The following is a 27,251-nucleotide window of genomic DNA, read 5'->3' as shown; positions in this document are numbered from 1 at the left end:
CCTTTTCTCTTGCTATTACACCTGCTGTTCTTTCCTGGCCACTATTCATCAGACCCTCCTATGAGCTGATCTGACTTGCTAAGCACAGTAACACCACCACCACCACCCCATGCTTTCTCTGCTGTTTTGTTCTCTTCTATAGCAGTGACCAGAAGCAGCTCATAGAAAACAGCTTATAGAAGGGCCAGAGTGAGCCAGAGAGTAGGAAGCCCATCGGTGGTGTCAGAGTTGACTGATTTGACTCCCTGGGTCTTACAAAGCTGTGCTTTCAGACAATTCTATTTTGCACATAAAGGTGTTTCTGTACTTGCTCACTGCCTGCCAGGCTGCTTTTCTCCCCGCTGCCGGTTGCTCCTCCCCCTGCCGGTTCTGGAGCTCGCCTGGCAACACAGGGAACCATGTCAGGAACTGCAGCAAGTGGGGGTGGTGATGTTCCGCCACCTTGAGAACTGTAGGTGTCAGGCCTGTCGGCAGAGCAGGCAGGTGCATGCCGGCCGCAGCAAAGGAGCAGGTGGGGATAAGAAGTCATGCTGCAGGGCAGGAGTGTGCCCATGGCTCAGCACGGTGAAGGGAGCAGGAAAGCACATTTCTGCTGGGGCATCCTGGCCTCCTCCCGTCAGAGGGACAAGACTGACTTACAGAGACGGAAGAGAAATACAAGAACTAGCAGAGTTCTTTATCAAACTGATAGCCAGGGTTTATGCTTGTAGTGTTTGTTGCCTTGCAGCTTGCGGACAAAACAAGTCAGTGGGTGAAGCAGCAGCAGTGACTGGTTGGGTAGATTTGGAGGTGAGGGTTAGGTCATGCTGTTCATAGGATCCCCAAGTTCATCAGCACTTGAGCAGCAGCCCCAAGCCCTGTCTAGACCCGGAAGCCCTCGGCAGCTAGTCAGCCACTTTGCCAGGAGCAGTGCAGCAGATTTAATCAGCTCCAAGGAGCTTCAGCAACCCAGAATGCAGTGAACAGGAACACAGCAGCATGACCAGGAAGGGATCCTTTGACCATCTGGAAAGAGCCAATAGAGACAGATAAATAGACTCATTATCTGGTGGGGAAGAGCAACGAAAAGATCCTTTCAGCCTCGATCCTATTAGTGTAAGCTAATATTAGCATAAGCTGGGGTGTTGTGGTGTTGCTGCTCGTTCCCCTGCAAGCTGCTGGAGTCACTGACCCAGCCATGTCAGAGGCCTTCAGCCAGACACAGACCTGCTGATGACAAATGTATCTCCAGAAATGTCTGATGCCTCTTGGGCTGGGCCAACAAACAGTTCTTCTGCAGAAGGTGTGCTGTGGTTGAAGAGATGTGTAACTGGGTGAAGGAGCAGAGGAAGAAGTAAACAAGTTAAGTAGTATTTGAGTGAATGAGTAAGTGATTGACCAGTTGTTTACAGAGAAGCTACAGTCTCAAGACTCTCAGGAGTCTCAAACCTCCATGGTAGTGGAGAAGCTGATGGACTCAGAATTCTGCAAGGCAATTAGCCAAGGGTCTGCTGAAGACGAAGGCTGAAAGCAGATCACTGCATGTACCAGGAGGAAGGCTTCTCCTCCTGAAAACAATTAGGACTAGCACCTGTTACAACAGAGGCCCTGGAACTAGAAGTCCAGACAACAGATGAGATAGGTGAAGATCCTTCTGGAATAGTGAGGCCTTGTAAAACAACCTGTATCACCCGTACTCCCCGTCACAACATGTCTTTTAAGAGAAAAAGGGGTGGCTTTAATAGTAGACTCCCTTCTAAGGACAGAGGGCCAATATGCAATCGGACCCAATGCACCGGGAAGTCTGCTGGCTCCCAGGGGCTCAGATAAAGGATGTTACTGGAAAGCTCTTCAGTCTAGGAGGGGTATTTGATTGCTATCTGCTATTGGTTGTTCAAACTGACAAAAAAACCAAAGAGAAGTCTTAGGGCCATCAAAAGAGCCTTCAGGTCCCTGGACAACTGGGAGTCTGAGGGATCAAGAGTACAGGTAGTGTTTTCCTTGATTCTTACAGTAACAAAGAATAATATTGATAGGATGATGAACCAAGGGAGTCTCAGTGCCCTGAGCTGGAGGACCATGACTGTGAGAATGATAAGCTCCCAGCTGACCCTGAGCTTGTGTGGGACCTGCTGCTCCAGCTGGATCCCTACAAATTTATGGGGTCTGACAGGACTCATCCTATCAGGATGGATAGGATTAATGTATCAGAGAATCCTAAAAGAGCTGAGTGATGTTGTTACAAAACTTGTCTCAATGATTTTTGAGCAATCTTGGAAATCTGAGAGGTTCCATCTGTCTGGAAGCTGGCAAATGTTCTGATTTTCAAGATGGGAAAGAAGGAGGACCCTGGAAAACACAGGCCTGTCAATCTCATTTCAGTGCCCAGTAAAATCATAGATTATTCTGGGAAGTATTGAAAAACAGCTGGAGGACAATTCAGACACTGGTCACAGCCAGCACAGCTTCATGAGAGGGAAAGTCCTGCTTGTTGAACCCGATTTCCATTTATGACGAGGTAGCACATGTAGGAAAGCCAACTGGTGTGATCTTTTTGGATTTCACTAAAGCTTCCGTTGCTCTCTCTCACTGTATCCTGGGCAAAATGTCCAGCTCACAGCTGGACAAACACACCATGGGATGGGTGAGAGCTGGCTCATGGGCTGGGCACAAAGGGTTACAGTGCATGGGGGTGGTATCAGACTGGGGACCTGTCACTGGGGGGGTTCCACAGGGCTCTATCATCAGGCCTGTGCTCTTTGACATCTTCATACATGACCTGGACAAAGGATGAAAAGGAATAGTAAGTTCGCTGATTACCCTAAACGTAGAGGAGCTGCTGACTCCCTTGAGGGCAGAGAGACTGTAAAAAATTAGATGGGCAATCACAAACCATATGAAGTTTAATAAAGGGAAGTGCCAAGTTCTGCACCTGGCATGGGGCAGCCCTGGATGTACAGACAGGCTGGGGAATGAGAGGCTGGGCAGCAGTGCCATGGAAAGGGCCCTGGGGCTCTGGTCCATGGCAAGCTGAACATGAGCCAGCAGTGCCCTGGCAGCCAGGAGGGCCAAGCGTGTCCTGGGGGCATCAGGGACAGCATCAGCAGCCAGGCAAGGGAGGGGATTGTCCTGCTCTGCTCTGCCCTGGGGCAGCCTTACCTCCAGTGCTGGGGGCACTTCTGGGTGCCACAGTATCAGACATTAAACTACTGGAGAACATCCAGAGGAGGGTCATGAGGATGTTGAAGGTTCTGGAGGGAAAGCCTGATGAGGAATAACTGACATCTCTCAGTCTGTGCTGCCTGGAGGAGACTGAGGGGAGACTGCACTGTCATCTTCAGCATCCCCAGGAGAGGAAGCAAAGGGGCAGGCACTGATCTCTTAATTCTCATGACCAGTGGCAGGACCCAAGGAAATGGCCTGGAGTTCTGCCTGGGGAGGTTTAGGTAGGCTATCGGGAAAGGGTTCTTCTCCCAGAAGGTGTTTGGGGGCTGGAACAGGCTCCCAGGGAAGTGGTCACAGCACCAAGCCTGCCAGAGTTCCAGAAGTGCTCAGACAATGCTCTCAGACACATGGTGTGCAGTGGGTATTGTGTGCAGGGGAATAAGAGGTTGGACAGCAAGCTGCACTTGGATGATCCTAATGGATCCGTTCCAACTTAGCATATTCTATGATCCTATGACTTGGCTGTTTGTTGCCTAAGCACTCTAAGGACTTAATCTTACCTTTTGCTGACAGAAACTCAGGTTTCCTACCTAAATGGAAGTGTAAGTTACGTAACTGAGTTGAGGGGAGTTTAGATTAAATAGACACACACGCAAAAATACAACCATTTTTAAGACTCCAATATTGCAAGGCTAACAATTAGTTGCATCAAAACAAGAACTAGATGGGGTCAGTCCTAATCATTTATTGTAATATTGATCGTTATGCTAAACAACTAAAAAAGGGAGGTGCAGCTTGTAACTGAAATGTTTTGGATAGGTATTTTGTTTTGCAGATTGTACTGGCCATCATCAGAAAGACAACCTTGTATGTCTCCCATCAGGGGAAGCAAAGCTCATTACTTGGCAAATTACAATTTCTGCTGTTTAGAATTATACCAGCTTGTACTCCTGTCTAAGTAAAAAAATAATAATTTCTTTACTTGAAGATTTACTGTGTCAGCCACTGTAAAAACAAGCATGCTGGGTCTAGGAGAGGTCTAGGTCCACTAACTCCATCTGGCATTTGACAGAATTGGTACATAAGATTTTACAGCTTTTCAGGGTCTAAGATCATTGCTTGTTGTCTTGAGGGACTGGAAAATCAAGGCAAAAAGCACTTCAAACTGTTTAAGTTCAACATTAAGGCCTAAGCCAAGTAAAATTTTTGTACATACACCTGTAATCTAGCTTGACATGGATTTATGAATTTGGGTGAATTTTCTTTCCCCAGAAAACAGGTATGTGTTCCATACAGCTTAGATATAGTCAGAGCTCTGGGTGACACTGCTGCAATGTGTTACCTTGAAGCTACAATTAAGTCCCATCTGAGATTTGCTATACTTTAGCCATAATGTTTTAAATGTCTGAGGGAAACCATTACTCATTAGCTACCTGCACCACCATGTGCTGCATTTTTCACTCCTCGGTGTACCTCTACAAAGATGGTAGCATGTGCAGAGTTCTTAAAAGTGCATTCAGAGTTACTGCTAAATATCTCTGGAAATGAAGTAGCAAACACTAGTGTAGATGCATGAAGAGCTTTACAAATAAAGAAAGGTTTCCAGACATTTATTTCTGGAGCTGTACACCAGGTATTAAAGTACAACAAATACAAAATAATGCTCAAAAAAATCAGTGTTTATGTACAAATATTAAAACCAATGCAACAACAGCGACTTCCTCTTGAACATCTGATACTAAAACATGTTCCGATTGTCACTTGATTTGTTGTTATGCACAGGGTAGTTACTTTGAACTGAGAATAACTGGAATCTCTGTTTTATCAGGAAGACTATAACCATTCCTACTTTATTGTACAATTGATAGCATCTTCCTCCTTCTTTCAATGCAAAATAGGAATAATAAAAATAGTAACCTTGTCTTTATCTTACAAATTACTGTATTTCATTTCCCTGTCTGTAGACGATGTGCTTGTAATGCTGGGCAAATAGCGTCCCTGTTGGTCAGTTTATCCATTAGTTTACATTCAAAGTTGAAATACTCATTAGAAACTTTGGTTAAATTAAGTAGTATCACTGTGTTCTACTTGAACTGAAGTTTTCCTATATTTCTGCCTCTCAGTTTCAATTGCACAATTCACTGACCTCATCATACACAATTTCGTATTCTTCAAACAGTATTGTACATCCTTCAAGTAAATTCAGCAGTTTGACCATTACAAGAGGAAGACTAAACACTTAAGAACCTAGCATGGGAAGATGACGTGTGACCAACTGTGGTATTGCTATAATCACAGCACCAGTTACACTTCTACATGAATCTGCTACCCTCTTTAGATTCCCTGTACATATAAAAAGGATACATTTACCAACACTGCAATTGCCCATTATGGATTTTTTGGTTTGTTTGTATGAAGAACACAGGTGGCAAAGGACAAAGAATTCATCACAGTTTGTTACAAGAATTGTGCTTCACTGTGTAATAGCCAAGGCATTGTAATTTCTTCACATGGTTGCAATTCAGTTATCTCCATGCTGACTTTCAAAACACAATTCTTTTAATAAACAGTAACAAGTTCTCCATTTAAATGTTTAAACTGAGAGAAAAAAAGTAAGTCCAGCTTTTAAAAGTAAACTTCAATAAATAGCTATTTTACATGGATAAAGTCATAGTGGTACAAATTCATGGATGTCACATCAAGCATGCACAAAAATGTTACTATACACAGAAGTAGTCAGAAAATATTGGAAGAGTATCTAAAAAGATATGAAGAATTTACATATTTACGAAATCTTGCAAATTATTGCCTCATTTTAACAAGGAATTAAAAGTAAACGATACCAGCTAGCTAGCCAACAGGCTAAATAAGATCAGCATTTATATTAGACTACCCGGAAATCATTTTTCTCTCATATCATTTTCTGAATTTTGGTCAAAGTCTTTATTAAATAACTAAAGTGTCCATTCAACTTGCTGACAACCCAAACCTTAGACAAGTCTCTGCCTACTTTAAGAGCCCAGCAATGCATAGATAAACTGAGTATATTACTGCATCAACTAATGAAAATGGGCATGTTCATTTAAGTGCAACTGGTATAAGCATTCAGTCATCCTTGTATGATTTTTATACAGACCAGCCACTCACTGTAAACCCATAGATAAACTTGAATGTGTAACAATGGAAGATTATGGCCAGAATTCTACAAAATTACTTAAAATGGGCTGATTCATAAATGAAGGAAACAAGGTACAAAGTTCAGCACAAAACACAGCAGTAAGAAGCTGAGAACTTGGCTAAAAATGTCAAGAGTACAACACAGGGCCAAGGCTACCCGTTATTTACTGTGTACTTACTAAAGTTACATATTTCAGATGTTTAAGTTAAGAACTGATTACAAAATCATATCTACTTTTGTCCACTGTGCTAAACTGATTTGTTTTTAATATGATAAATGTGCTATTGCATAAACACTTCAAAGCAATCTTCATTACAATGCTGTAAAGAAAACTCCATATGCTGCATCTGAAACTTGGGATATCAATGCAGTTCACAGTATGCATAATAAATACCCTCTTCCCTTTCAAATATTAAAGTCACTACCTTCTAATCACTCACCACAACCTTGAAGCAACTATTGAAAATATCAACAATGCAAACTTAATTGCTGGAATAATGAAAGCAAATTAGTGGCAATTAAACTTGTAATACAAACAGTGCAAAGAAAAAGTATGGAGGGACAGGAGTAATGCTCCTGAAGGGACGTTCAGGCTTTCATGAGAACACCCTGCAAGTTGTATGCTACAACATCTTACAAGCCAATACTATGCTTGGTTCCTGCAGCAATTGGAACAAACATTTGCAAGACAAACATCCTGGATGGCTAAATTGCACTCAAGGTTCAAAATAAAAAAATGTAATGAAGTTAAATAGCTGCTTTTATGGGATGCATTTATACTCATCCTTTCCTATTTAACCACAGAAGTGAAGTGCCATTTTGAAGCCAATGACTTGCCAAAACAAATAAATGCAATCCCCGCTAAATAAAAACTTTCAAGCATGTACTTCAAGGTTCTACTGTTACTATATAAACTAGATAGTCCCTCAAAACTGTAACACTTGAACTGCAGTGCTCCAAACAACTTAAGATGTCTTCCAAATGTAGACTGTTTAGTGGTAAATCCTAAGCTGTGCAGACTGTAGCTTTATACATCAGCTGCCTTAGGAAAGTTAAGGTACACGATTGCATTACTCTTCAAAGTTGTGGACAAACCCCTTCCAAATACAATATAGCCTAAAACTCATCTGTTTGAGCCAGTAAGTTTAAAGTACACAGACATCTATGGCAGCATGATTACTTCTTTGTAAGGTAGCCATGATCTTTAATTTTGCAACAGCATTCAAGTATAGATCTTCACTTTACTCATCTTAAGTCCCTTGTGCTAGCTTCCACCAACATGAATTTGCTGCTTTGTAAACTGAAGTGCTCTAGTTTAGTATCACATGAGAGAAGGTTCCATTTAAAAAACATCCTTGTATGTTTGTGCAGTTTAAAATAAACAAACCCATCCCTGCCTTTATAAGGGGGGGAAAAAAAATGCTACATTGAGCAGGGATCAGGATCGGTACCTGTAAACATTGTTATTCCACTGCATCCATTACGGCAAAAGTAACTTACTAAAAAAGCCACTCCAATCCGTTCAGAACTTCTGTGCTGGTTTTGAAACGGTGGCTTCCGTCTACAGGCTTTAGGAAAAAAAACTGAAGCAGAGCTTAAAGCTGCATCACAGAGTTCTCTTAGTCCCAAACTCTGCCACACATCCTATGACATTTCCACATTTATGGACTGAAAAAAGAAATTACTCTTGATAAATCAAGATATAGTTCTATACATACAAAGACATCACTGATGTCATAAAGTTCAAACTTCCAGTGAAAGACTAAGCAAACCTGATAGCTCCCATCAAGTTTACTACTACTGCATAAAGTACCCACTGTTTGTTTAGTTTTCCACAGTCATTCTGAATGAAGGGCAGCATGTTGGTGGAGAGTGTGGGTATTGATAAAACCATTTGTCTCATTTGCAGATAGACTGCTGAAGTCAGCCACTGAAACAGCCATTTTGGCACTGGTAATGTGGTGTGTGTGGTTCTCAAAGTCCACACCAAGGTTATTTACAGAGACATCATTCATGAAAGATTCTGGGACAGCAATCCCCATTTTCAATCTCTTCGCAGGTCTTTCTGCCTCCTCACTGCACATGTTCATTTGGTTTAGCTCTGAATGATAAAAGCCAGTCTCAAATAAATTAAAACAATCACTTTCACCATTGCTGGGCAAGTTAAGCAATTCTTCTGTTCCAACAGGCACATGATTAACTGGTGCTCGGGGTAAGCTGTCCATGGGAGGAAAAGCATCATCCAGGCAGTTCACATCTGAAGTGTGGCAGACTGTAGCTACAGTGTTTGTCAGTGCTGGAAAACAGATGAACACAAATGCAAATGAAATAGTTGTTTGCATAGTTCCAACAATTATTTTTTTTCCCCTTGATTTACCTGTCAACTCATTGGCAGTGATAGAGTTCAGAATGCTTAGCTGTTGGTCAGGAATGGTTTCTGTTCGACTATTAGATGTTAAGGCTGAAGAATGTACTGCTCCTCCAAGGGATTCTGCTTCATCTACCAAACGATCCATGTAGTCCCTAAAAGAATATTGCATCCATAATTTATTATGTAACTAGAAAACAAGACCTATAAATGATGATAGATTTAATTTCAGTTACCATAGCCACTGAAGCTTTACACTGCAATGACAGAAGTGGGGTGGGGGGGAAGTCTTCTACATTATATAGATTTGCAACAGAAACACATTCCAATAACATTTTACTTACGTAACTCCTGGATGATGGTTATATTTCTTCTTTCCAAATCGTGTTTGCTGAGCAAAGTAATCATAACGTTCCGACTTCTTCCACATGTAGTAGAAAGCCACACACTCAGCAACTGTTCTGGTTCTTACCTAAAGGGCAGCAAGAAGAATTGACAAGATTAATGCAAAGACTTAGGTTTTGTCATCTTCCCAATTCCCACTCCTGCAATATTGTTAGTTTCTATTGTTTTGGAACAAATCTTAGCAGACTTCAAACAGACCTATAGTTTCAAGTATTACATTTGTTCTATTCAATGCATTATTGGATGTTTTTTTCTTAATCTAGGTTGAAGCTCTATCTACATCTGAAGTACTTAGACATAAGCATTTTTTAAACTGTAAGATATACCCTTTCTTGTGAGGGAAAAAGCTGAGCAAATGAATGACCTAAGAGGAATGAAGTACCAAAGACTCTGGATATGTGTTTCTTTGGGGAAAGTCCAGAACTGTGGAGGCTTTGGCAACAAGAGTTGTCCAACCAGAGCAGTAAATGCTTAAACAAAATAAAACTGTAGTCTTGTTGAGAAGGTAGTAAGGACTGAAACATTTCACATCATCATCACATCATCCACAGTTCCAGTTTTACAACTCTATCCAATATACAATGCTATCCAATACAGTCAGGCAGTAAAATATATTTGAGCACTTCCAAACATGCAGAAAGATCAGTGGTGAATCCAAAATGCCTTGGGTGCAGTAGTAAACCTTGCTAGTTTAGGCACAGACATACCAGGAAGGGGAGGAAATTAGCAGATGTCCACATGCTAATGCATGAAGTCCCAGTTAACAAAGCTTTACGCTGCAGTGATAAGGAAACACATCTTGTTAAGCTCCTCCACACACTAAATCTTGTCTAGCTGATACTTTCTATGTACAAGTGACATCACCTTATCTGTTCTGGATCCCAGAACTTTCCCTAAACTTTTCTGCCTTTTGCCTGGGGAAAAAACCCAGCAGACTTCTTAGACAAATTATGGACCATAGTGACACATCAACACAAGTGTTTTGTTCCATGTTGGAAACTATATTTTTTATCTCTGATGCGTTAATGCTTATTGTTAAAGTCCATTTAAAATCTCAGCTATCCAAATTATTTAGGATAGGTCAAACCAGTTACTGGGTAAGACCAGAAAATAGTTGCTGAACAGCAACCACAACCCTACAAAGTTTACCTGAAATACAATAAAGGCTCCTAAAGAAAGAATCCCTTTAATATAGTATCAAAAACATAAAAGAGGTATACAAGACATTTGGAAATATTGATATTGTAAACTATTGCTTTTTGATAAAAATAACAAAAAGGCCTATTCTTCAGGCACAGAGAAGTCAATCAGAAGCAATCCAGACCAAGCTTAGAACTAATTTTTTGCTCAGAAAAGAGAGTGTTATGGATGACTATACCTTATGAAAACACAGAACTCAGCCTGATTCTGTAAACTTGCACCTTCCTGGTGATGGAATAAATTAGGCAAAGATGCATTCTCCCCTCCTATAGCCATGGTAAAGAAATACTGTTCACTTCTAGGAAAGACATGAATTTAATCTGCATTGTAATGCACATGCATGTATAGAAGTAATGTCAACTTAAGTTGGTTTCAGAGACAATATATTAACTCAACTCATCTCACAATGCCTAGTATTTCCAATGACATTTGGAAACATTAGTGCAAAAGAAAGGAAAAATTAGTTCAAAAATGCCAAATTTATTTTAATATTGTTCTTATTTCCTTCTTTTGTATGGCTTCTAACAAACAGATTGCCTTCACATAGTATCATACAATTTACGAACTCATTTAACTGTAAAATACTAACCTTGTTTTTCTGTATGAGATGGAAGTCTTTTCCATACATAAGAAGTGCATTTTCAAAGCTTCTGCATTCTTCTTCTGACCATGCTGTCATCTCTTCTAGATAATTATAAAAGGAGCATGAGAAACTTGATTTCACTCATTAATCTTTTACAAAGAATAAAAATTTTGTTCCTAATGGATGAATATTCAAATGCATTCTAAAAAGAAAGTAATTCAGTTATTTAGATCATTTTATTTCCCCTACTGAGAAACTATCCTACCTGAAATTTAACATTCTTCTTTACAAAGAATGATCTAGAAGAGTTTGATTTCAGAAATCTTTCATACTTGAAGGCAAAGGATATTTCAAAGGTTTATTGTTCTTAATACATTTGTCATCAAAAAATAATGATTGATAAACATCACTGAGGTGGTAAGTATGATAATTTTTCTCAATATTTCTTGTTACACAGGACACAAGGAACAGTGGTTGTTGGAAAAAAGAGCAAAAGAAAATCCTGTTTTGACAGATGGCCCTGTTCTGAGTGAGCATCACAGACAAGGAGGCCTGAGAGAGCTCAGCCCTGCAGTGCAAACCACAGAGCAGTGCTAGGCCCACACCCTGCCAGGCACTCAGCAGTCTAGGCCATGTCTTACCCAGGATCCAAGGACCAGCCTGGATGGCAGCCATGGTGCACGGCACTGTAAATCACAGCTGAGACACAGGGTGGGATGAACTGTCATCAAGAGGGCAATTCCAACCTGACACTGACACCCAGACGGATCCAGCATGAGACAGACTGCCCAGAACACACAACACCTTGCCTGGTATCATAAACCCCCTGGTGAGGTAGTTTTTCCACATTTGGAGAAGTGCCTCAGCACCAAGCCTGGGTCTGGAAGCCATACAGCACCAACTGACAGGGACTACAGTTAACATGATCCAGGCTTTTGAAAAGTAAGGGATATCAGGGAATCCAGAAAAAAACCCCAAATAACCACCTGGTCCTAAAGAGCCACAGGGGGTCACTTCTAACCCTGTCAGATCTCTTAAGGAGAAACTGCAAATTTCTTTTCTCCTCTTTTTTTTTATTTTAACAATTAAGCCTACATTTTCTAAAACTGGATTTTGGTTTGACAAACAACAAAAAAAATCATTCAAGATTCTTGTTAATTTCCTATCTTGATTGTAGCTTTGGGTATATATATAAGCAAGGAGGGGTTTTTCAGATCTCTTATATTCATAATGCTGATTCAGAAAGTTTCCACTCAGAATGTAATGCCTAAAATGTAAAGCCAGTGGGGCAAAATGCATTCACACATTTCAAAGTATCTCTGGAAGCAGACACTGAAGAAGACCTTTTTGCTCCCAGATAAAAAGCGATAATCGCTCTACTGCACAGCTGTTTTTTTCTTTCTGAGCCCCATTAATTTTGCATTCCTTACTACAGAGTTCTCAGCCTTTGAAGAGGAGAAAACACCCCCATGGAAAGTCTCACTGCCAAGAAACTCGCCTTGGAGTGGTATATTTTTGAGAACAGAAGTGAGTTTCAGTAGGTAGAGTAGATCATAGTATAAAGGCTACTTGAAGAGACAGACATTGACAGCATTACAGAATCACAGAATCGTTAAGGTTGAAAAAGACCTCCAAGATCATGAAGCCCATCCTTTGATCAAACATCACCATATCAACTAGACCACAACACTAAATGTCTTATATCCAGTTGTTTCTTGAACATCCCTAGGGATGGTGATTCCATCACCTTCTTGGAAAGTCCATTCCGATGTTTAACAACCCTCTCCATGAAGTTCTTTGCAATATCCAATATAAACTTCCCCTGATGCAGCTTGAGGCCACTTCCTCTCATCCTGTCACTGGTTTCTTGAGAGAAGAAGCCAATCCCCACCCAGCCACAGCCTCCTTTCAGGCAGCTGTAGAGAGTGAAAAGGTCCCCCCTGAGCCTCCTTTTCTCCAGGACAAACACCCCCAGCTCCCTCAGCTGCTCCTCACAGCACTTGTGCCCCAGAGCCTGCCCCAGCTCCATTGCCCTTCTCTGGGCTCTCTCCAGCCCCTCAGGGCCTTTCCTGCAGTGAGGGCCCAGCCCTGGACACAGCACTGGAGGTGTGGCCTCAGCAGGGCCCAGCACAGGGGGACAATCCCTGCCCTGGCCCTGCTGGCCACAGCATTGCTGATCCAGGCCAGGATGCCATTGGCCTTCTTGGCCACCTGGGCACGGCCTGGCTCATGTCCAGCTGCTGTCACCAGCACCCCCAGCTCCTTTCCAGCCACTCTGCCCCAGCCTGTGGAGCTGCCCGGGGTTGTTGTGACCCAAGGGCAGGACTTGGCACTGGGCCTTGTTGAACCTCACACCATTGGCCTCAGCCATGATCCTGCCTGCCCAGATCCCTCTGCAGGGACTTCCTGCCCTCCAGCAGATCCACACTCCCACCCAAACTGGTTTTGCTTGCTAACGGACTGAGAGTGCACTTGCTCCAGATCATTGATAAAGATATTAAACAGAAATGCCCCCAGCACTGAGCCCTGGGGAACACACCAGCAGGGTGTAATTCTATTTACCACCATTCTCTGGGCTCAGCCATCCAGACAGTTTTATCCCAGCAAAGAGTGCCCTTGTCCAAGCCACAGGCTGACAGCTTCTGCAGGAGAATGCTGAGGAAAATGGTGTCAAAGGCTTTACTGATGTCTAGGTAGACAACATCCACAGCCTCTTCCTCATCTACTAGGCCTTACTCATCCATCTATCCCGTACCATTTTAATGAGAGTATGACAATTCCATTTGAACTGGAGATGGGGTATGGGTAAGGACTACTAGTCCTTAGGATGGAATTTTGGCCTCTAAGCTGATGCCTCAGGTTTTAGCTTTTGTATGTTTCAGATTCTGTGCAGTTCTTTAGTGTGCAGTTCTGAGCTTCATATGAAGGGATGGTGAGCTCTCTTCACAGAGCAAGGAGACACAACAATTCCTTTCCTAGCTTGGGACCAAGGACAACCAACCCAAATTTCAGGCCCAAGAGCATAAACAATGGCAGAATGAGAGAGAAAAACAAGAAGGATGGGACTTCATAACCTAAAGCTGTAACTGGACAATTAACTCCCAATATGTAAATGAATCAGAACTTAAAAAAGTGAGAGACCTCATCTCTGGCTGCAGATTTTGTGACCGTTTTGGGCTCATCTTGTGTGTAGCCCTGGCTGGACTCTTGTGGATGCACTGCCCAATGCGCATCCATTAAGCCTTTTAATAAATCCCTACTTTGTTCTTTAACTCCATCTAGCCTCTATTCTAGGTCAGCCTTCACAAGGCATCAAAGCCACAAAAGAACAGAGGTATTTTTCAATCCTGAAACGGGAACCTAAATTCCAGAGAGGTACTGGACTTAGGATACAGCCCTACAGATGACACTTTAAGGTTTACACAATCTCTTCTTGTACATGACTTTTTAAAGCATTCCTCTTATAGTCCTTATTGCCCCCTTCACCTTGACCTTAGTGTCTTGATTTTGGCTGAGATACTTTTTTTTCTAGTAGCTGGTAAAGTGCTGTGTTTTGGATCCCATATGAAAATAATATTGATAACACACTGATGTTTCAGCAGGTGCCAAACTGTGCAATTAAGGACATTTCAGTGTCCCGTGCTCTGCATTGCTCAGGTGCCCCAGAGGCTGGGGAAGCAAGGCCAGGAGAGGTGACCCGACCTGGCCAAAGGAATGTGCCCTACACAGAGCAGCATGGCCAGGATGGAGCTGGGGGAGCTGCTGGGGATGGGCTGGGATCAGTCAGCAGGTGCTGAGCACCTGCGTCACTGAGCATCACTGCCTCCCTGGGGCTTTAGTCCTCTGTCTTTCCCTTTCATTACAGTTATTATTATCATCAGTATCACTGGTATTATTACTGTATTCTTTTTTTGTTTCCATTATTAAACTATTCTTAGCTCAATACCAAAGTTTTACTTTTCTCCTCTAGTTCTTACTTCCACCAGGAAAGGAAGTGGTGGGGCAGAAGTGAGTGAGCAGCTGTGTGGTACTTCAGTTGCCAGCCAGCATTCATGCACGCAGACACCTGTGTCTCACAGCACCTACACTGCACACATGCAGCTTCCCTCTGAATCTGAGTACAGGGCTACCTGCCAGAATATCAACTTACAGCAGAGCTCATAACCCATTCCACTTCACACAATACACATGCAAAAATAAAGGACAAAACCCCATCTTTGACAGACTCTGGTTTTCATTTAAGGGATTAATAAATAATAAGGACAAACAAGATGGAAGCCCATTTTCCAATGCAGACTCAAGGAAAGCTCTCCATGCCCTTTGGAACTATAGCCTGTTCAGGGCTGGCATAGCACAAATGCTAGCACAGTGTGGGGGCTTACTTATGTACCAACCTACATTCTGATTTTGGTACAAATGTTATCAGACTGTAATCAATCACTATCTCAAAGAGATACTAAATTAATAGTGGGCGAGAACAGCTTTATAGCAGCAGAATCACATCCCTCCCCACCCTTCTCAATCTGTTTCATTGTTACAACAGCTGTGGAAGAAAGAAGGGAAGATCAAACGCAGATCCTCAGCCTTTCTACAAACTGCAAACTACTGTAGCAGAACTTTCAATTGGCCAACTGTCAGATTACACCTAATTTGGGCTAAAATCATCATGACAGGGATGTGCTTGATAATGTGATTCCTACTCAAGGATTTTCCACACAACTTTTTTTTTTTTTTAAACCACACTTTTCTGAAAAAACAGGTATTCCCTTACCCTGAGATGCCTTTCCATTTGAGCAGTATCTCTCAATTGCTTCTTTAACATTATGGCTGCTTTTAAGAAGTTCATACAGTGCCTATAAAATAAAAAAGGTCTTTAGAAAAAGTCTGTTTTCCAATATCCAATCTAGACTCCAAAACTAGTCTTCCAGTGAACATATCTAGTGTAAAAAAAATTAAGTATTTATCTTTACATATAATGAAGATTTAAAAATAAGAGCCAAAACCAAACCACCCAAAAGCTGAGGCAAGATTTAACTCAAAAAATGTAAAACACTATATGAAATTATTAAAAAGGCTGAATTTGTCAACAGTGTGACAATCAGAAACATCACAGATCACAAGGCTGCTAACATTCAAATACTCAAGACTTTTAAACATGTGCTTAAACATTTTAAGTAAGATCCTGACTTCATAATATCCAACACTGAGTAGCAGTGCCTTTATAGTACAAAGCAGAGAAGGAGACTACATGTTAATTACAGAGCTCTGTATCACAAATGGAGCAGATATAAAACCTACTTGTTCATTGTCCCGTGTATGCAGTCCTTCAGGAATTCTGCCAATCATTTTTTCATTTCCTGTTCTTAAGGAGGTTTCAAAAAGGTATTCTTTAACTTTACTTTCTGAGATCACATCAGGTTTCCAAAGTAAATGGTCTTCATTTTCATAAGCTGATAAAACAGAAATCCATTCATGCCATGTGTAACATTTTTAAGGCTGTAACATTAAAAGCTATTTCACAAAGAACAGGAATGCAGAAGCAATCAAATCAAGCATGACCATGTAACTTTCAAACTGCAGATCACTTTAGCTAATTAGTAATTTTCAACTAAAATTTGCCAAAAATTACATAACAAAATGGCAATCTATATGGCAATGTGGTGATTTGTTTTTTCATTCAGTAGCAACTGAATGCTATTAAGAACTTGGTATGTTGTATGCTTTAAGTGATTAGGACATAGAGTCCTCCACAGTACATTGAAATGACATCTGCAATTCTCAGATAGCTTATTTCAAGGATGATATAACACACAACAGCTGACATGAAGCTTTGTTAGTCTGTGCGTATGTTCCAACACTAGATTAAACTATAAATCCTCTACTCTGATCAATAGATGTGATTATCATTGCACATCATGTTTTATGTACTCTCTTGGCAATATAGAATTTGAGTTATTTAATTCAAATATAGAATCCTAATGGCTGTTACAGCAGAAAAAATGGAGATGCTCAAAGCTCTCCTAAAACTGCAGGAAACAACATTAGGCTAAGGTGAAGAATAAAATGACACAAAGTTCTTTTATGGCCTAACAACACAGAAAGCTTTCAGTCAGACATGTCCCAAATGTAAAGTTTATAGGAGTGGAGAACTGCTTTCTAGCTCAATTCTGGTAGCTGGATTACATAGCACAGATGTAAGCCGTATTTGCCATCACTAGTTCTTCCAGGCATAGAGGAAAGGCTTTTATTTAACCATCCAGCCCTACTACCAAGCCCAGCCTTCCAGAGTGCTGGTGATACTCCTCTCCAGTTGTCCTTATCAGCCAAGACAATGCAGTGCTTTTTGCTGGAGTCCATTACTAATAACCCCAAAAGATGCTCCCTGAGCTCTCTGATCTAGCAGCTACCCCTTTGCTCTTGGCCATGCTATCAGACAACACTTTCACTGGTTCTCTCCACTACCAACTCATTACAGGTAAAACCATCAGACTGACACCTCCTTGGTCATCTTCTGGTTATAAGAACTTCCTTAGTTCTTGGCTAAGGATAAGTCAAGATGTGGAAATAATAAAAGAACTACCCACATAAATCCAGTCCTTACTTTTCCATTTTTTGCAACCCACTAGCACCATGCTTGGATCTTAAAAAATTGGAGGCTTTCCTAGATCTTAATCAACACAAAGATATTCACTTCCTAACACTTCCAGCTCCATCCCTACCAAACATTCTTCTTCTCTATTGCAAAGGATTATTCCTCAAAAGAGCAAGTGGCACTGTTAAAAAGATTCAGTACAATTCACTCAAATAATATCCCCCTTAAATGTTAAAGAACCTTACAGAATATCAAAAATTTACAGAAAAAAACCACAGAATGCCCTTCATTTATTATTACATCACCCTACCTGTTTCTTAATTTCCCAGCTATTCCACCCATGACCAAATGTTTTTGCATTATTTGCCTTTTTAATTTCACAGCTATATGTACTGTGTTTCTAAAGAAACAAAACTCTATTAAATAAGGATCTTTTTTTCCACTCTAGCACAGCTGCAGTTTTTAACCTAAATTTGCACTGGAGTAAAATCATATTTAGAACACCTAATTTTTAAGACACAGTATAACAGCACCTATACAAGGAAATTTAAAATAGCTTATTGCTTGGTTTTCCATATCAGTTTTGTAACTCACATGATTTTACCTGCCAAAAAAAAAAACAAGCAAGGAAGGAGACTGTTTTGAACCACTTCAGTGTAAACTAAGTTACATGCTCATAGACCAGCTATGATTCTCCAACAAAAGTAACTCCTAACTCCTACAGTTAGTTGACACCTGATATTACCAGACACTTCAGAATTAAGCCTCTAATTTTGACATAAGAATGTCCCCTCTATGTTGGAGAGTCACATTTCTGAGGTGTAAGTATACAGTTGTGCTACTTCCATTTTCTAGTACCTTCTTTAATGGTCTCTGAGACTTTAGCTAGGTAATTGAACTGACCTTACAAATTTAAATAACATTTTCCCATCAAGAACTATGAATAAGCATAAAATAAGAAGTAAAACAATTAGAAGAACATACCCTTTTCATCATCACTACATCTGCCAAGGTAAGCTGGAATTTCAGCCTGGTACTGTGAACCAACCATTATTTCCTGAAAATGTAATAAAAATGAAGAGAAAAAGTGATCAACAAGATTTTGGATATACAAGTATAAATAGCGTCATTAACCTGGCATGTGACATGGAATTCCTAAATGAAGGTACAATTTTAGATACATACTAAAAATCTTACTGGCTTTTTTTTAACAGCTAAGTTCTAACTTTAAAAAATGTAATTATTACCTTTCTCAAATCTTCAGATGAATTACCATTGTCTGCCTCTACATCTTCACCATCAGACTCCTTATCTCCATCACAAGTGGTGTTTGCTTCAGAAACAAAGAAGTTTGCTTTTAGCTATGAAGAATTTTATGTTCAAGCATAAAACTACAAGATATTGTTTACTTTTAAAAGGAGCACCTGCTTTTATTCAGGGAGACACTTATTGAGTGTCTGTTGAGCCAGATTTCTACCAAAACCAAACTAGAAGGAAGTCAGAACTATTTATTTGTATTTGGAACTATTTGGTATTTGTATACTGCAGAACTGAAACATTCATCATCATTGCAAATGACACAATCTACTGTACAAAAGGAAACAAGATTTTTTTTTTGGTTGATTTTCTCAATAAAAGCTTATACATAGAGAAAAAGCAGAAAAATTCCAGAGCTATGACACAGCCTCAGGTTAATCACAAAGAGAGTGAAGCTGAAGGCATGCCTCTATTACCTACTAAAACCTTTCAACAGAAGTTTTAATGGGCATTCACAACATTCCTTGAAACCAGGCTGCCTTAGCACAGAATGAAGATACACGAGAGACATACAAAATGGAGTAGGTAAAAGAGAGCAAAAGACTCCTTACTCCTCCTTGACCCTGTTTTTTCCTTCTCTTAGGAAGAAATACAGCAGAGCCCTCCAAACAATTCAAATACATTACTCCATAGAATAACTCATATTTTAGAATCTGGAATGCTGTGGCACTGGGTTCTGAAGCAGTTCTATTTTTATAGTTGTATAATCCCCAGCAGAAGGGAATCTACAGTTGTGACACAATTACACCTATTTTGTATTCTCCAACTTCAGAAAAAACATACTCATAAACTGGGCTGAAATTTTAGCTTCATCACAACTAAAACATCATGAACATCAGAGACAATATCCAAGACTGCATGGACTGATGGTCTTCTTCCATAGCAATTACTAAAATCACCAGTCTATCACTTTTTTGGTATTATAAGTAGCCAGCAAGAGGCTAACCTGAATGAATGGAAAAATATGCTTGGACAATCAGACAATTATTTTGCTCAACTAATGTAAACTCAAGGAAACAGTCTGTGTTATGTATCAGATAATGTGTATCTTAAAACTTAATGCTATCTTAGAATTTGGGAAATGGACAGCGACCAGAAAAATGATGGAACTGCCAACAGCACAGAGAACTGACATCTCCTTCCCTGAAATGGTGGATACTTGATCTTAAAATGTCCAGTCTAATGTTCTAATAAAGTAACAGTCTGAAAGAAAACCATGACAGCAGAGAACAAAGATAACTGTTTCTTAATTCTCAGTACAGATGAGGGGCTAAACATATTTCTCTATGAAGCTGCCGCACTTAAAATGTCATATTCATTAACAGTTCCAAGTGCCAGCACGTTCTGGAGTTTAACTGAAAAAGCGGCGTTACAATTTTAACAGTTTTCGTATCTCCCTTTCAATACAAAGGTCCTGCATTTATCAGACAGCAGCATGCAAAGGGCTATGATTGCTGGTGACTGAGGAGCACAATCCTTTTATTCCCCCCTCCTCTACAAAAATGAAATCCCCCATGGAATACCTTAAGATATTTGCCAAATTAAAACTGTGATGTAAGTCCTCCACACTGCTCTTAACTCTAGGACACCAGTGAGCAAATGAGATGCAACAGGCAATGAGGAGTATCTCATCCAGCTTGGATAACTGAACCACTGGTTCTTTCCCATCACAGCTCCATGGATAGTGAAATTCTGGTGGTCATGGGTTTACAGGCCCCATCCCATATAAAACTGCTTTGGCTCACCCCATGAAGTCCTATGGAAAAGTGCTGAGTGTGTGAAGGGAAATAATCACAAAGACACTGCGCCCCAGTTCACATCCACAGGCTGCATGGAGGAGTCACTGGCTTAAAAGCAGCAGCAAAAATTTTAGTACAGAAACACTAATTTAAAAGATGGGTTACATGTTCATATAATTCACTAACATGGAAAATCATGAAGGGTGTTCCTCAATACTGTATTAACTACTGACTATGAAGTCATTATATTTATAGAGAAATGAATTTTACCTGTGTTTTGAGCAGAGAACCAAATTTTAAGTGTTTTAAGTACTCAGCAATGCCAATCAAAGGCAACATTCACCACGTACAATATCCTGCAAAGCACTGGTTTTCTACTGGTTTTACTACTCACTCTCCTGGTCAGTGAGTACTCCTCAGTTTTGGTATTTTAAGGTACAAAGCTATATATAATGCTATGACTTTTGGAGTACTATTATAAAATTAGGTTTCCTACATCTTAGCGGCCGAGGAAAGAAGTCAGTAGCCTCATGTGAAGTAACTGATGGTGTCAAGTCATCAGCAGAAGACTGTGTTTCTTCATCATCACCTGACAAGAGGTCTTTAGCGATTTCCTCCTGTATCATTAAAATAAAAAAAATGAAACCTCAGAGTGACTATAAAATACAGATTTGTGAGCACTTAGATTCAGCCAATTGTAAGCCTCATTAATTAAAATTAATTACCTTCCCATAAGAAAATGCAGCAGACTAGTAGACCCTATTCCTTTAAAGAAAAAGCCGGTTTGCTCCTACTAACTCTAAGAACATAGCCTTTCATTTCAGAGTCACACATAGTGGTTTCCCTCTGTCTTTGATTAAAACAAATGCACAAGAATTAACTTCTGAAAGGATCAATCTCACATGTTCCTCCAACTGCTTCCAGGAAGAAACACCAATGTAAACTGCCTCACGTACTTAGCATTCTGTCATTCTTTGCATCACAGATATACTAAAGCTTTAGAAGCCTACTACTGCCTCCTAAACTCTAGGAAAAAGCCAACCAACCAAAAAAAAAAACCCCAGCCCAATTTTTTGTAGACTTTGCCACGAGGATACTTCTAGGTAACAAAACACCAAAAAAATCTGACGTTTTTGTAGGTTAAAGAAACAATATTAAGAGAGAAAAGGCACACTTCCTCCACTCACAGATATGTTTGAACTCCTCTAACAGAGATTTGGAAGGGAAAGAACCACATTAGACAACTAGCCGACTACATTTTTGTAGCCTCAACACGATCTTGAATCGTAATGAGAATCAGATGTGCAGAGCCATCATTATATCCTTCTTTCTGTGGAGTTTACCATTACATCATACTCACAGGAAAAAAAAAGACATATACTTACTACTTGCATACTTTCTAAGCTCAACTACAAGCTGCACATGCTTTGTGGCCAAAAATCAGAATAAAAATCTCAGAATTTAAAGTTAACTTGCAAACCACAAAAGCTGAAATTTCAGAGTTTTGTATCAGCAATGCAACACATATAGTCACAACACATAAAACAATCTCTCACCCCCCATGGCTGAGACCTTTCTGAAAGATTTGCATTTGAAAATAAAATTCCAAAGCATTCAAGAGTACATTTTCAAGTTATTTTCATGCCATTTTTTGGTACTTGATGTGTGGTGGAAGTCAGAGTTATTTCTGGACATCACATATTTTATCCAAAAATCCCACTTCTTAACTAAAAAAACCCCAAACAACTAACAAATCTCCTACTTAAAAGTTCTTCGCATGTGTTTCAGAAGAACTGTTAACATTTTCAGTTTTCTTTTGTACTAATATAGTGACACTAAAGTTGCTGTGCACCATTATGAGAACTAGATGTCCAATATCCTTGAAAGGTAAGATCCCAGAGTGACAATAAATATTGAAATCACCAAAGGTGTATTTTGTAACATCAAGAGATTATGACATGTAATTTAAAGCCATCTGGATTTCTGCTTTTAAACAACAATTCAAGTGAAAATGATTCAGACTTACTTTATCTAGAGTCATATCTGGAAGTTCATCTGCAAGTTCACTTGGAGAGCTATTTGCACTGGAACCTGGCATAACTGGAATCGTGGGCTCATAGCCATAGAATGCTAGTAAATCTTCCAATGGCATGTTTCCTTCCTAATACAAGAAGATTAACAACACTTCAACATATTGTCAATTACTTGTAAACAGTGCAGGCCTAAGAGAATAAGACATATTTTGAAGAACAGAAATGAAAAACAAAGAAAGAAAAACTAAGCTGAAAGCAGGAATGATTAAAGGTTTAAAATATTGTGATTCTATGGTAACAATAATTCATAAACATATCTCTTGGCATATAGGGAAGTTCTGTCAAGCTGTTGGGGAAGACATTTTACTGGGTGCAACTAAAGAGTAAATATTACAAATTTCCTGTTTATCTGATACTTTAGAACATGATTTGTCAACATTTCTTCAAGAGAAATATCGAAAACCTTGAAGACTTCATTCCTACATAGCTGATCAAATTCCTTTTTTTCTTTAGCCAGGGAAGGTGTTAGTCCTGCAAAGACTTTTCACAATGGGTAAATTGAAACTCATGTCCAAGTCTTTCCAGGATAAGGACTTAAAGTAATATCGTGTTTAAGATGAGTGTCTCTCAGTTCTTCTTTCTTCTATTACAGAAGCAGTAAGAGAATTTTGTGGAGTAAAAACTCCATTTTAACCATCAGACCAGGCAAACTGCTTCACTACTGTAACAGCAAGCTCATAATCAGCAAAAATGTAATTTTAAAGCTAGTAAGGCAGGAGTACAAATACTATGAACTCCACATGCAGAAAATTTGTTTTTATGTGGACTACACAACCACAGCCTTGTATTTGATGCTAAAAAATAACACTTTTTCAGAAGTACACTGACCAAGACCTGCAATTATGCTGAGGGGTGCACATGGGTTAGCTAACAGTAACACCAATAGCATCAGTTTCTGGGTGTTCAGTGTTCAGCAGAATGCATGCTACACTGCCAGGGATGTACAAGAGGTGTAAATATGAAAAACTTCTTATTAAATACTGTAAAATGGAATAGAAAAAGCCAAAGAGCACACTGATAATTTTGTACATCTGCTGAATGCTAAACTGATGAAACTAAGACATAGGAATACCATTTATATAGCAATTAATGTGACCCAATATGCATAATTCCAGGTTGTTTGTTTGCATATTGGAAAAGTAAAACCTGACCGACATAATGAAACACAGCTAGATGCCATTTTAATAGTATGCAAAATGTACAGTTTCAATGTAGAAGTGATCTTAGATAACAGGCCTCTAAAACCTATGCCAGTGATTTTTCTACCAAAGCAAATGTGCTACTAAATCAAAGAAAATATGAGCATCAATACCTTTAAGAAGCTAAGTTCAGCCTTTTCTCTGATGATGCACTGCTACATCCCAACCTGACTTTTCTTTTATACAAGCTGCAAATGCATTTTTGCAGAAAACTGAACTATACAACACAAACTGAAGGGCAGGTTGAATATTCTTTTCACTAGAAAAGTTACAATATGTATGAAAACAAATATTTATATAGAAAAGTACATATGAAAAAGGTATAGAAAACTACAATATGTACATTCACAAGGAAGAGAGTCTCTCTTACCTTTTCTAAATCTTCAATTTCAGAGCTGAAATTTTTGCTTTCTTCCATCATTTCCTCTTCTTCAAGAGTTCGCTCATCATCATAATCATGTACCAGCATTTCAGCAGATGGGTCAAAGTCATGATCCTCAGATGATAAAGAGCCAACTATCAAAAAAAAAAAAAACTTAATGTGAGAAACTTTTTCCCCTATACCAATATAAGAAATTAAATCCCAGCAAAAAAAAAAAAAAAATTATTCTCTTACAAACAGGATCAGAACTCTCAGTGGAGTAACAAATTTGTAACTACTTGACAAATTCAGCAGCTTCTTTAGATGACCTTCCTTTTCATATTTTTAAGTAATAAGGAAGTTTTCTGTCTTGCTACAAACAGAACAGCAGAGAAAAGTACCTAAACAAGAAAAACTAAGTTTTAGGAAATACAATCCCAAATTAGTATTCTACTGAATAAAAGATTGTTCAAAACACTCTTGAAATCATCATTAAGCTACAAAGCACACACATCAAAAGATATCAGAAGCTGCAAGACTGTCATCTACAGACTCTGATTTTATTGATCTGATTTATATGGTAACAAGCATAGTTTTTCACTGGCAAACAGATAACTTAGGTTATGAATTCACATCCTACTAACAGCAAAACAAGTGAGACTCGCTTCCAACTGCTTTAGCCTCACAAATGAATCTTCTAATAAAATTAATTTGTAGCACTAGATCTAGAAAAATACAGCAGAATTTCAAGAAATGCTATGGAAAATACACTAAAAATAACTAAATTCTTCTAATGGATCACATTAATTAACAACCCAGTGTGATACCCAGTGTGTGGTCCAAGAGACACTACTTAATTACTGAAGACAATACTCAGAAGTAATCAGAAAAGTACTATTATTTTAAATGCACTTTGTCATTTGAAAGATTATGATTACAGTCAACTAATTTTCAAGACAAAAATATTCTGCATCAGTAGTCAATGTTCTGCAGTCAAGAATCACCAAATTACAGGGTTGCTTTGCTCTTTAATGTTCACTTCTTTATGGCTTTCAGGTTGGAGGAACAAGACAGATTAGTATATTTCTCTTCCACTTCTGGCTTCCCCTTATATACTGGTGGTCTATTGCAATCCTTAGCTTTCAAGCATCAAAGAAAAGGTTTACCAAAATTATTTCTATCAAGGAACTTCTTCAAAAGTTTTGAAAAAATAACTACAAATTTTCAACCCCCTTCAAAAAATAATACAATATTCCTCTTTGCACTGCTTTCAGCCTTGAGACAGCTGTATATACCAACACTTCTGAACCTTAAAGAATGCAACTTTTCATCATTTATGCTAAGTATTCATTCTGTACATGCAGGTAACTGAACTTTGTTCAGCTTGTCTAAGACAAAGCTGTCAACATTTGTAATATCACACTGTAGAGAAACATTCAGGCCAAAAATGCTTTTTATTCACATGCTATTCATATTATGGTCTCACAGAACTTTCAGCCCAGCTGATGCTACTATAGCTCCAATAATGGTATTATGTGTTTAATCCTCCTGCTGTTGGCCATCACATCGTGCTCAAGTTTTAGGAAAGCCTCAACTGCCTTAATCTGACATGCACTTACAAGGGTGTGATTAGGATTATTGATTGGAATTGCTTTTTTAACTCACTTTCCATTTAACTCAAGGGGACGTTCCATTCTATAGACTTTACATTAAAAAGTCCCACTTCTCCTGTAGTTCTGAAAGTTCAACACCCCATTTAAAATATTCAAAACTATGTTGAAAAATACAAACTCAACAAATTTCATAATGGTTAAACATGATGACAAACACTGCAGAATGCATTTACATATCAGCAAGTGTGTTCCCCAAATACTTGAGAAAAGCCCTGCTGATGTTAATGATATTTGGTTGTATAATGTAGTCCAAAGAACCTTAACAGAATTTAGTTACAGCCTTAAAAATTACTTGTTATTATGATTTTAAACATTTTCTGTTATTACCAAGAAGTAAAAAATTTAGACAAGCCTGTAGTTATCAGCAACAAGAGAAGCTGTCTCTCTCCAAGCTATCTGGCTTAACTGAGGTGCTGCCTCAAAAGTGCTACACAAGTCTGATTTCATTTTTGGTTCCGAGGAGCCAATTTCTAAGTGCAACTGGACTTAAGTGAAGGATTCCGTAGCGCACATCTCCTCTTAAAAACCTGGCAGGCGGTTAACAGCGTGCACACGAAGCCTTAGGAAAACTACGAGGGGATAAATTTGGGAAGGAGCAGCAAGGAGAGAACGGCGTGCGGGCGACAGGCCGGGTGCCGATGCAGAAGGTGGGCGAGGACGAACCTGGGCTCGAACTCCCAAAGGAAGCCTGCAAGGAAAGGAGAGAGCGAGATAAGAGCGGGCTCCCCGCGGCCCGGCAGCACGCAGGGCCCTTCATTCCAGCCGTCGGAGCTGCCTCGTTTCCCCGCCACCCCGCTTTTCCCCGCTCCCCTCCAGCCTCAGCCCCGGCGTCCCGCCCTGCTGGCCGCTCCATCCCGCTCACCCTCGCCATCCCTCCTTCCCTCGCTCCCGCCTGCCGCTCTCCGTCCCTCCTCCTCCTCTGGCACAAGGCCCCTCCTGGGGCCGCGCCAGGCCCGGCCGGCGTTCCCGCTCCCTCCGGCCCCGGCCAGGCGGGACGTGTCAGGGACCGGACCGGCCGCCGCCTCGTCCCCGCTCCCAGCCCGGGGCTCGCTCCTCCTCCCTCCCTCCGGGCGGTTCGCCATGGCCCGCGCCGCAGCGGCGACACCGCCGGCCCGTCCCGCGGCCCGTCCGCCGCCCGCGGGCCGCGCACCGGCACCGCGCCCGTCCCGCGGCCTGGTCGCGCAGGCTCCGCCGCCCCGGCCCCGCCGCCCCCGTCGGTCCCGCCGAGCAGCCGCGGGGGCGCCTCCAGGGGTTGCCGGGGCGGCGCGGGGGCGCTGCGGGCGCGGAGCCCCGCGGGGCGCCGGACGAGCCCCGCGCCCGGCCCGCTCTGCCCGCTCACCTCCGCCATATTGGGACGATGGGGCCGAGCGGCGGCGCCGCGCCGAGTGCCCGGATGGCG

The 27,251-nt window shown here is 40.5% G+C and overlaps 1 protein-coding gene across 2 annotated transcripts; it reads right to left on the bottom strand.

Annotated features, from left to right (window-relative positions):
• Positions 1 to 4,725: 4,725 nt before the first annotated feature.
• MIER3 (MIER family member 3) lies at positions 4,726 to 27,214 on the bottom strand. 2 transcript variants are annotated; one of them, XM_059492469.1, is made up of 13 exons: positions 27,192 to 27,214; positions 26,516 to 26,540; positions 24,189 to 24,334; positions 22,553 to 22,687; positions 21,023 to 21,143; positions 18,718 to 18,803; positions 18,455 to 18,527; positions 16,177 to 16,328; positions 15,650 to 15,731; positions 10,885 to 10,979; positions 9,035 to 9,162; positions 8,700 to 8,845; positions 4,726 to 8,618 (listed from the first exon to the last, which is right to left on the bottom strand). In XM_059492469.1, the coding sequence occupies exons 1-13, from the start codon at positions 27,198 to 27,200 to the stop codon at positions 8,161 to 8,163; spliced, it is 1,656 nt and encodes a 551-aa protein (XP_059348452.1). In that variant the 5' UTR covers positions 27,201 to 27,214; the 3' UTR covers positions 4,726 to 8,160. The 2 variants fall into 2 exon arrangements, with proteins under 2 accessions (XP_059348452.1, XP_059348453.1); XM_059492470.1 differs by having other exon boundaries at positions 10,885 to 10,976.
• Between the last annotated feature and the right edge of the window lie 37 nt (positions 27,215 to 27,251).

Source organism: Ammospiza nelsoni, chromosome Z (assembly GCF_027579445.1).
Source record: "Ammospiza nelsoni isolate bAmmNel1 chromosome Z, bAmmNel1.pri, whole genome shotgun sequence".
Taxonomy (NCBI): domain Eukaryota; kingdom Metazoa; phylum Chordata; class Aves; order Passeriformes; family Passerellidae; genus Ammospiza; species Ammospiza nelsoni.
The sequence above is the reverse complement of the archived record's forward strand: the minus strand, read 5'-3'. Positions and strand labels throughout refer to the sequence as shown.

Bases quoted from the DNA above. Each gene is read 5' to 3' on its own strand.
- MIER3 (XM_059492469.1), bottom strand. The intron at 10,980-15,649 runs GTAAGGGAATAC...ATAATTATCTAG, and splicing joins AAATGGAAAGGCATCTCAGG to AAGAGATGACAGCATGGTCA. The intron at 8,846-9,034 runs GTAAGTAAAATG...ATATTCTTTTAG, and splicing joins AACCATCATCCAGGAGTTAC to GGACTACATGGATCGTTTGG.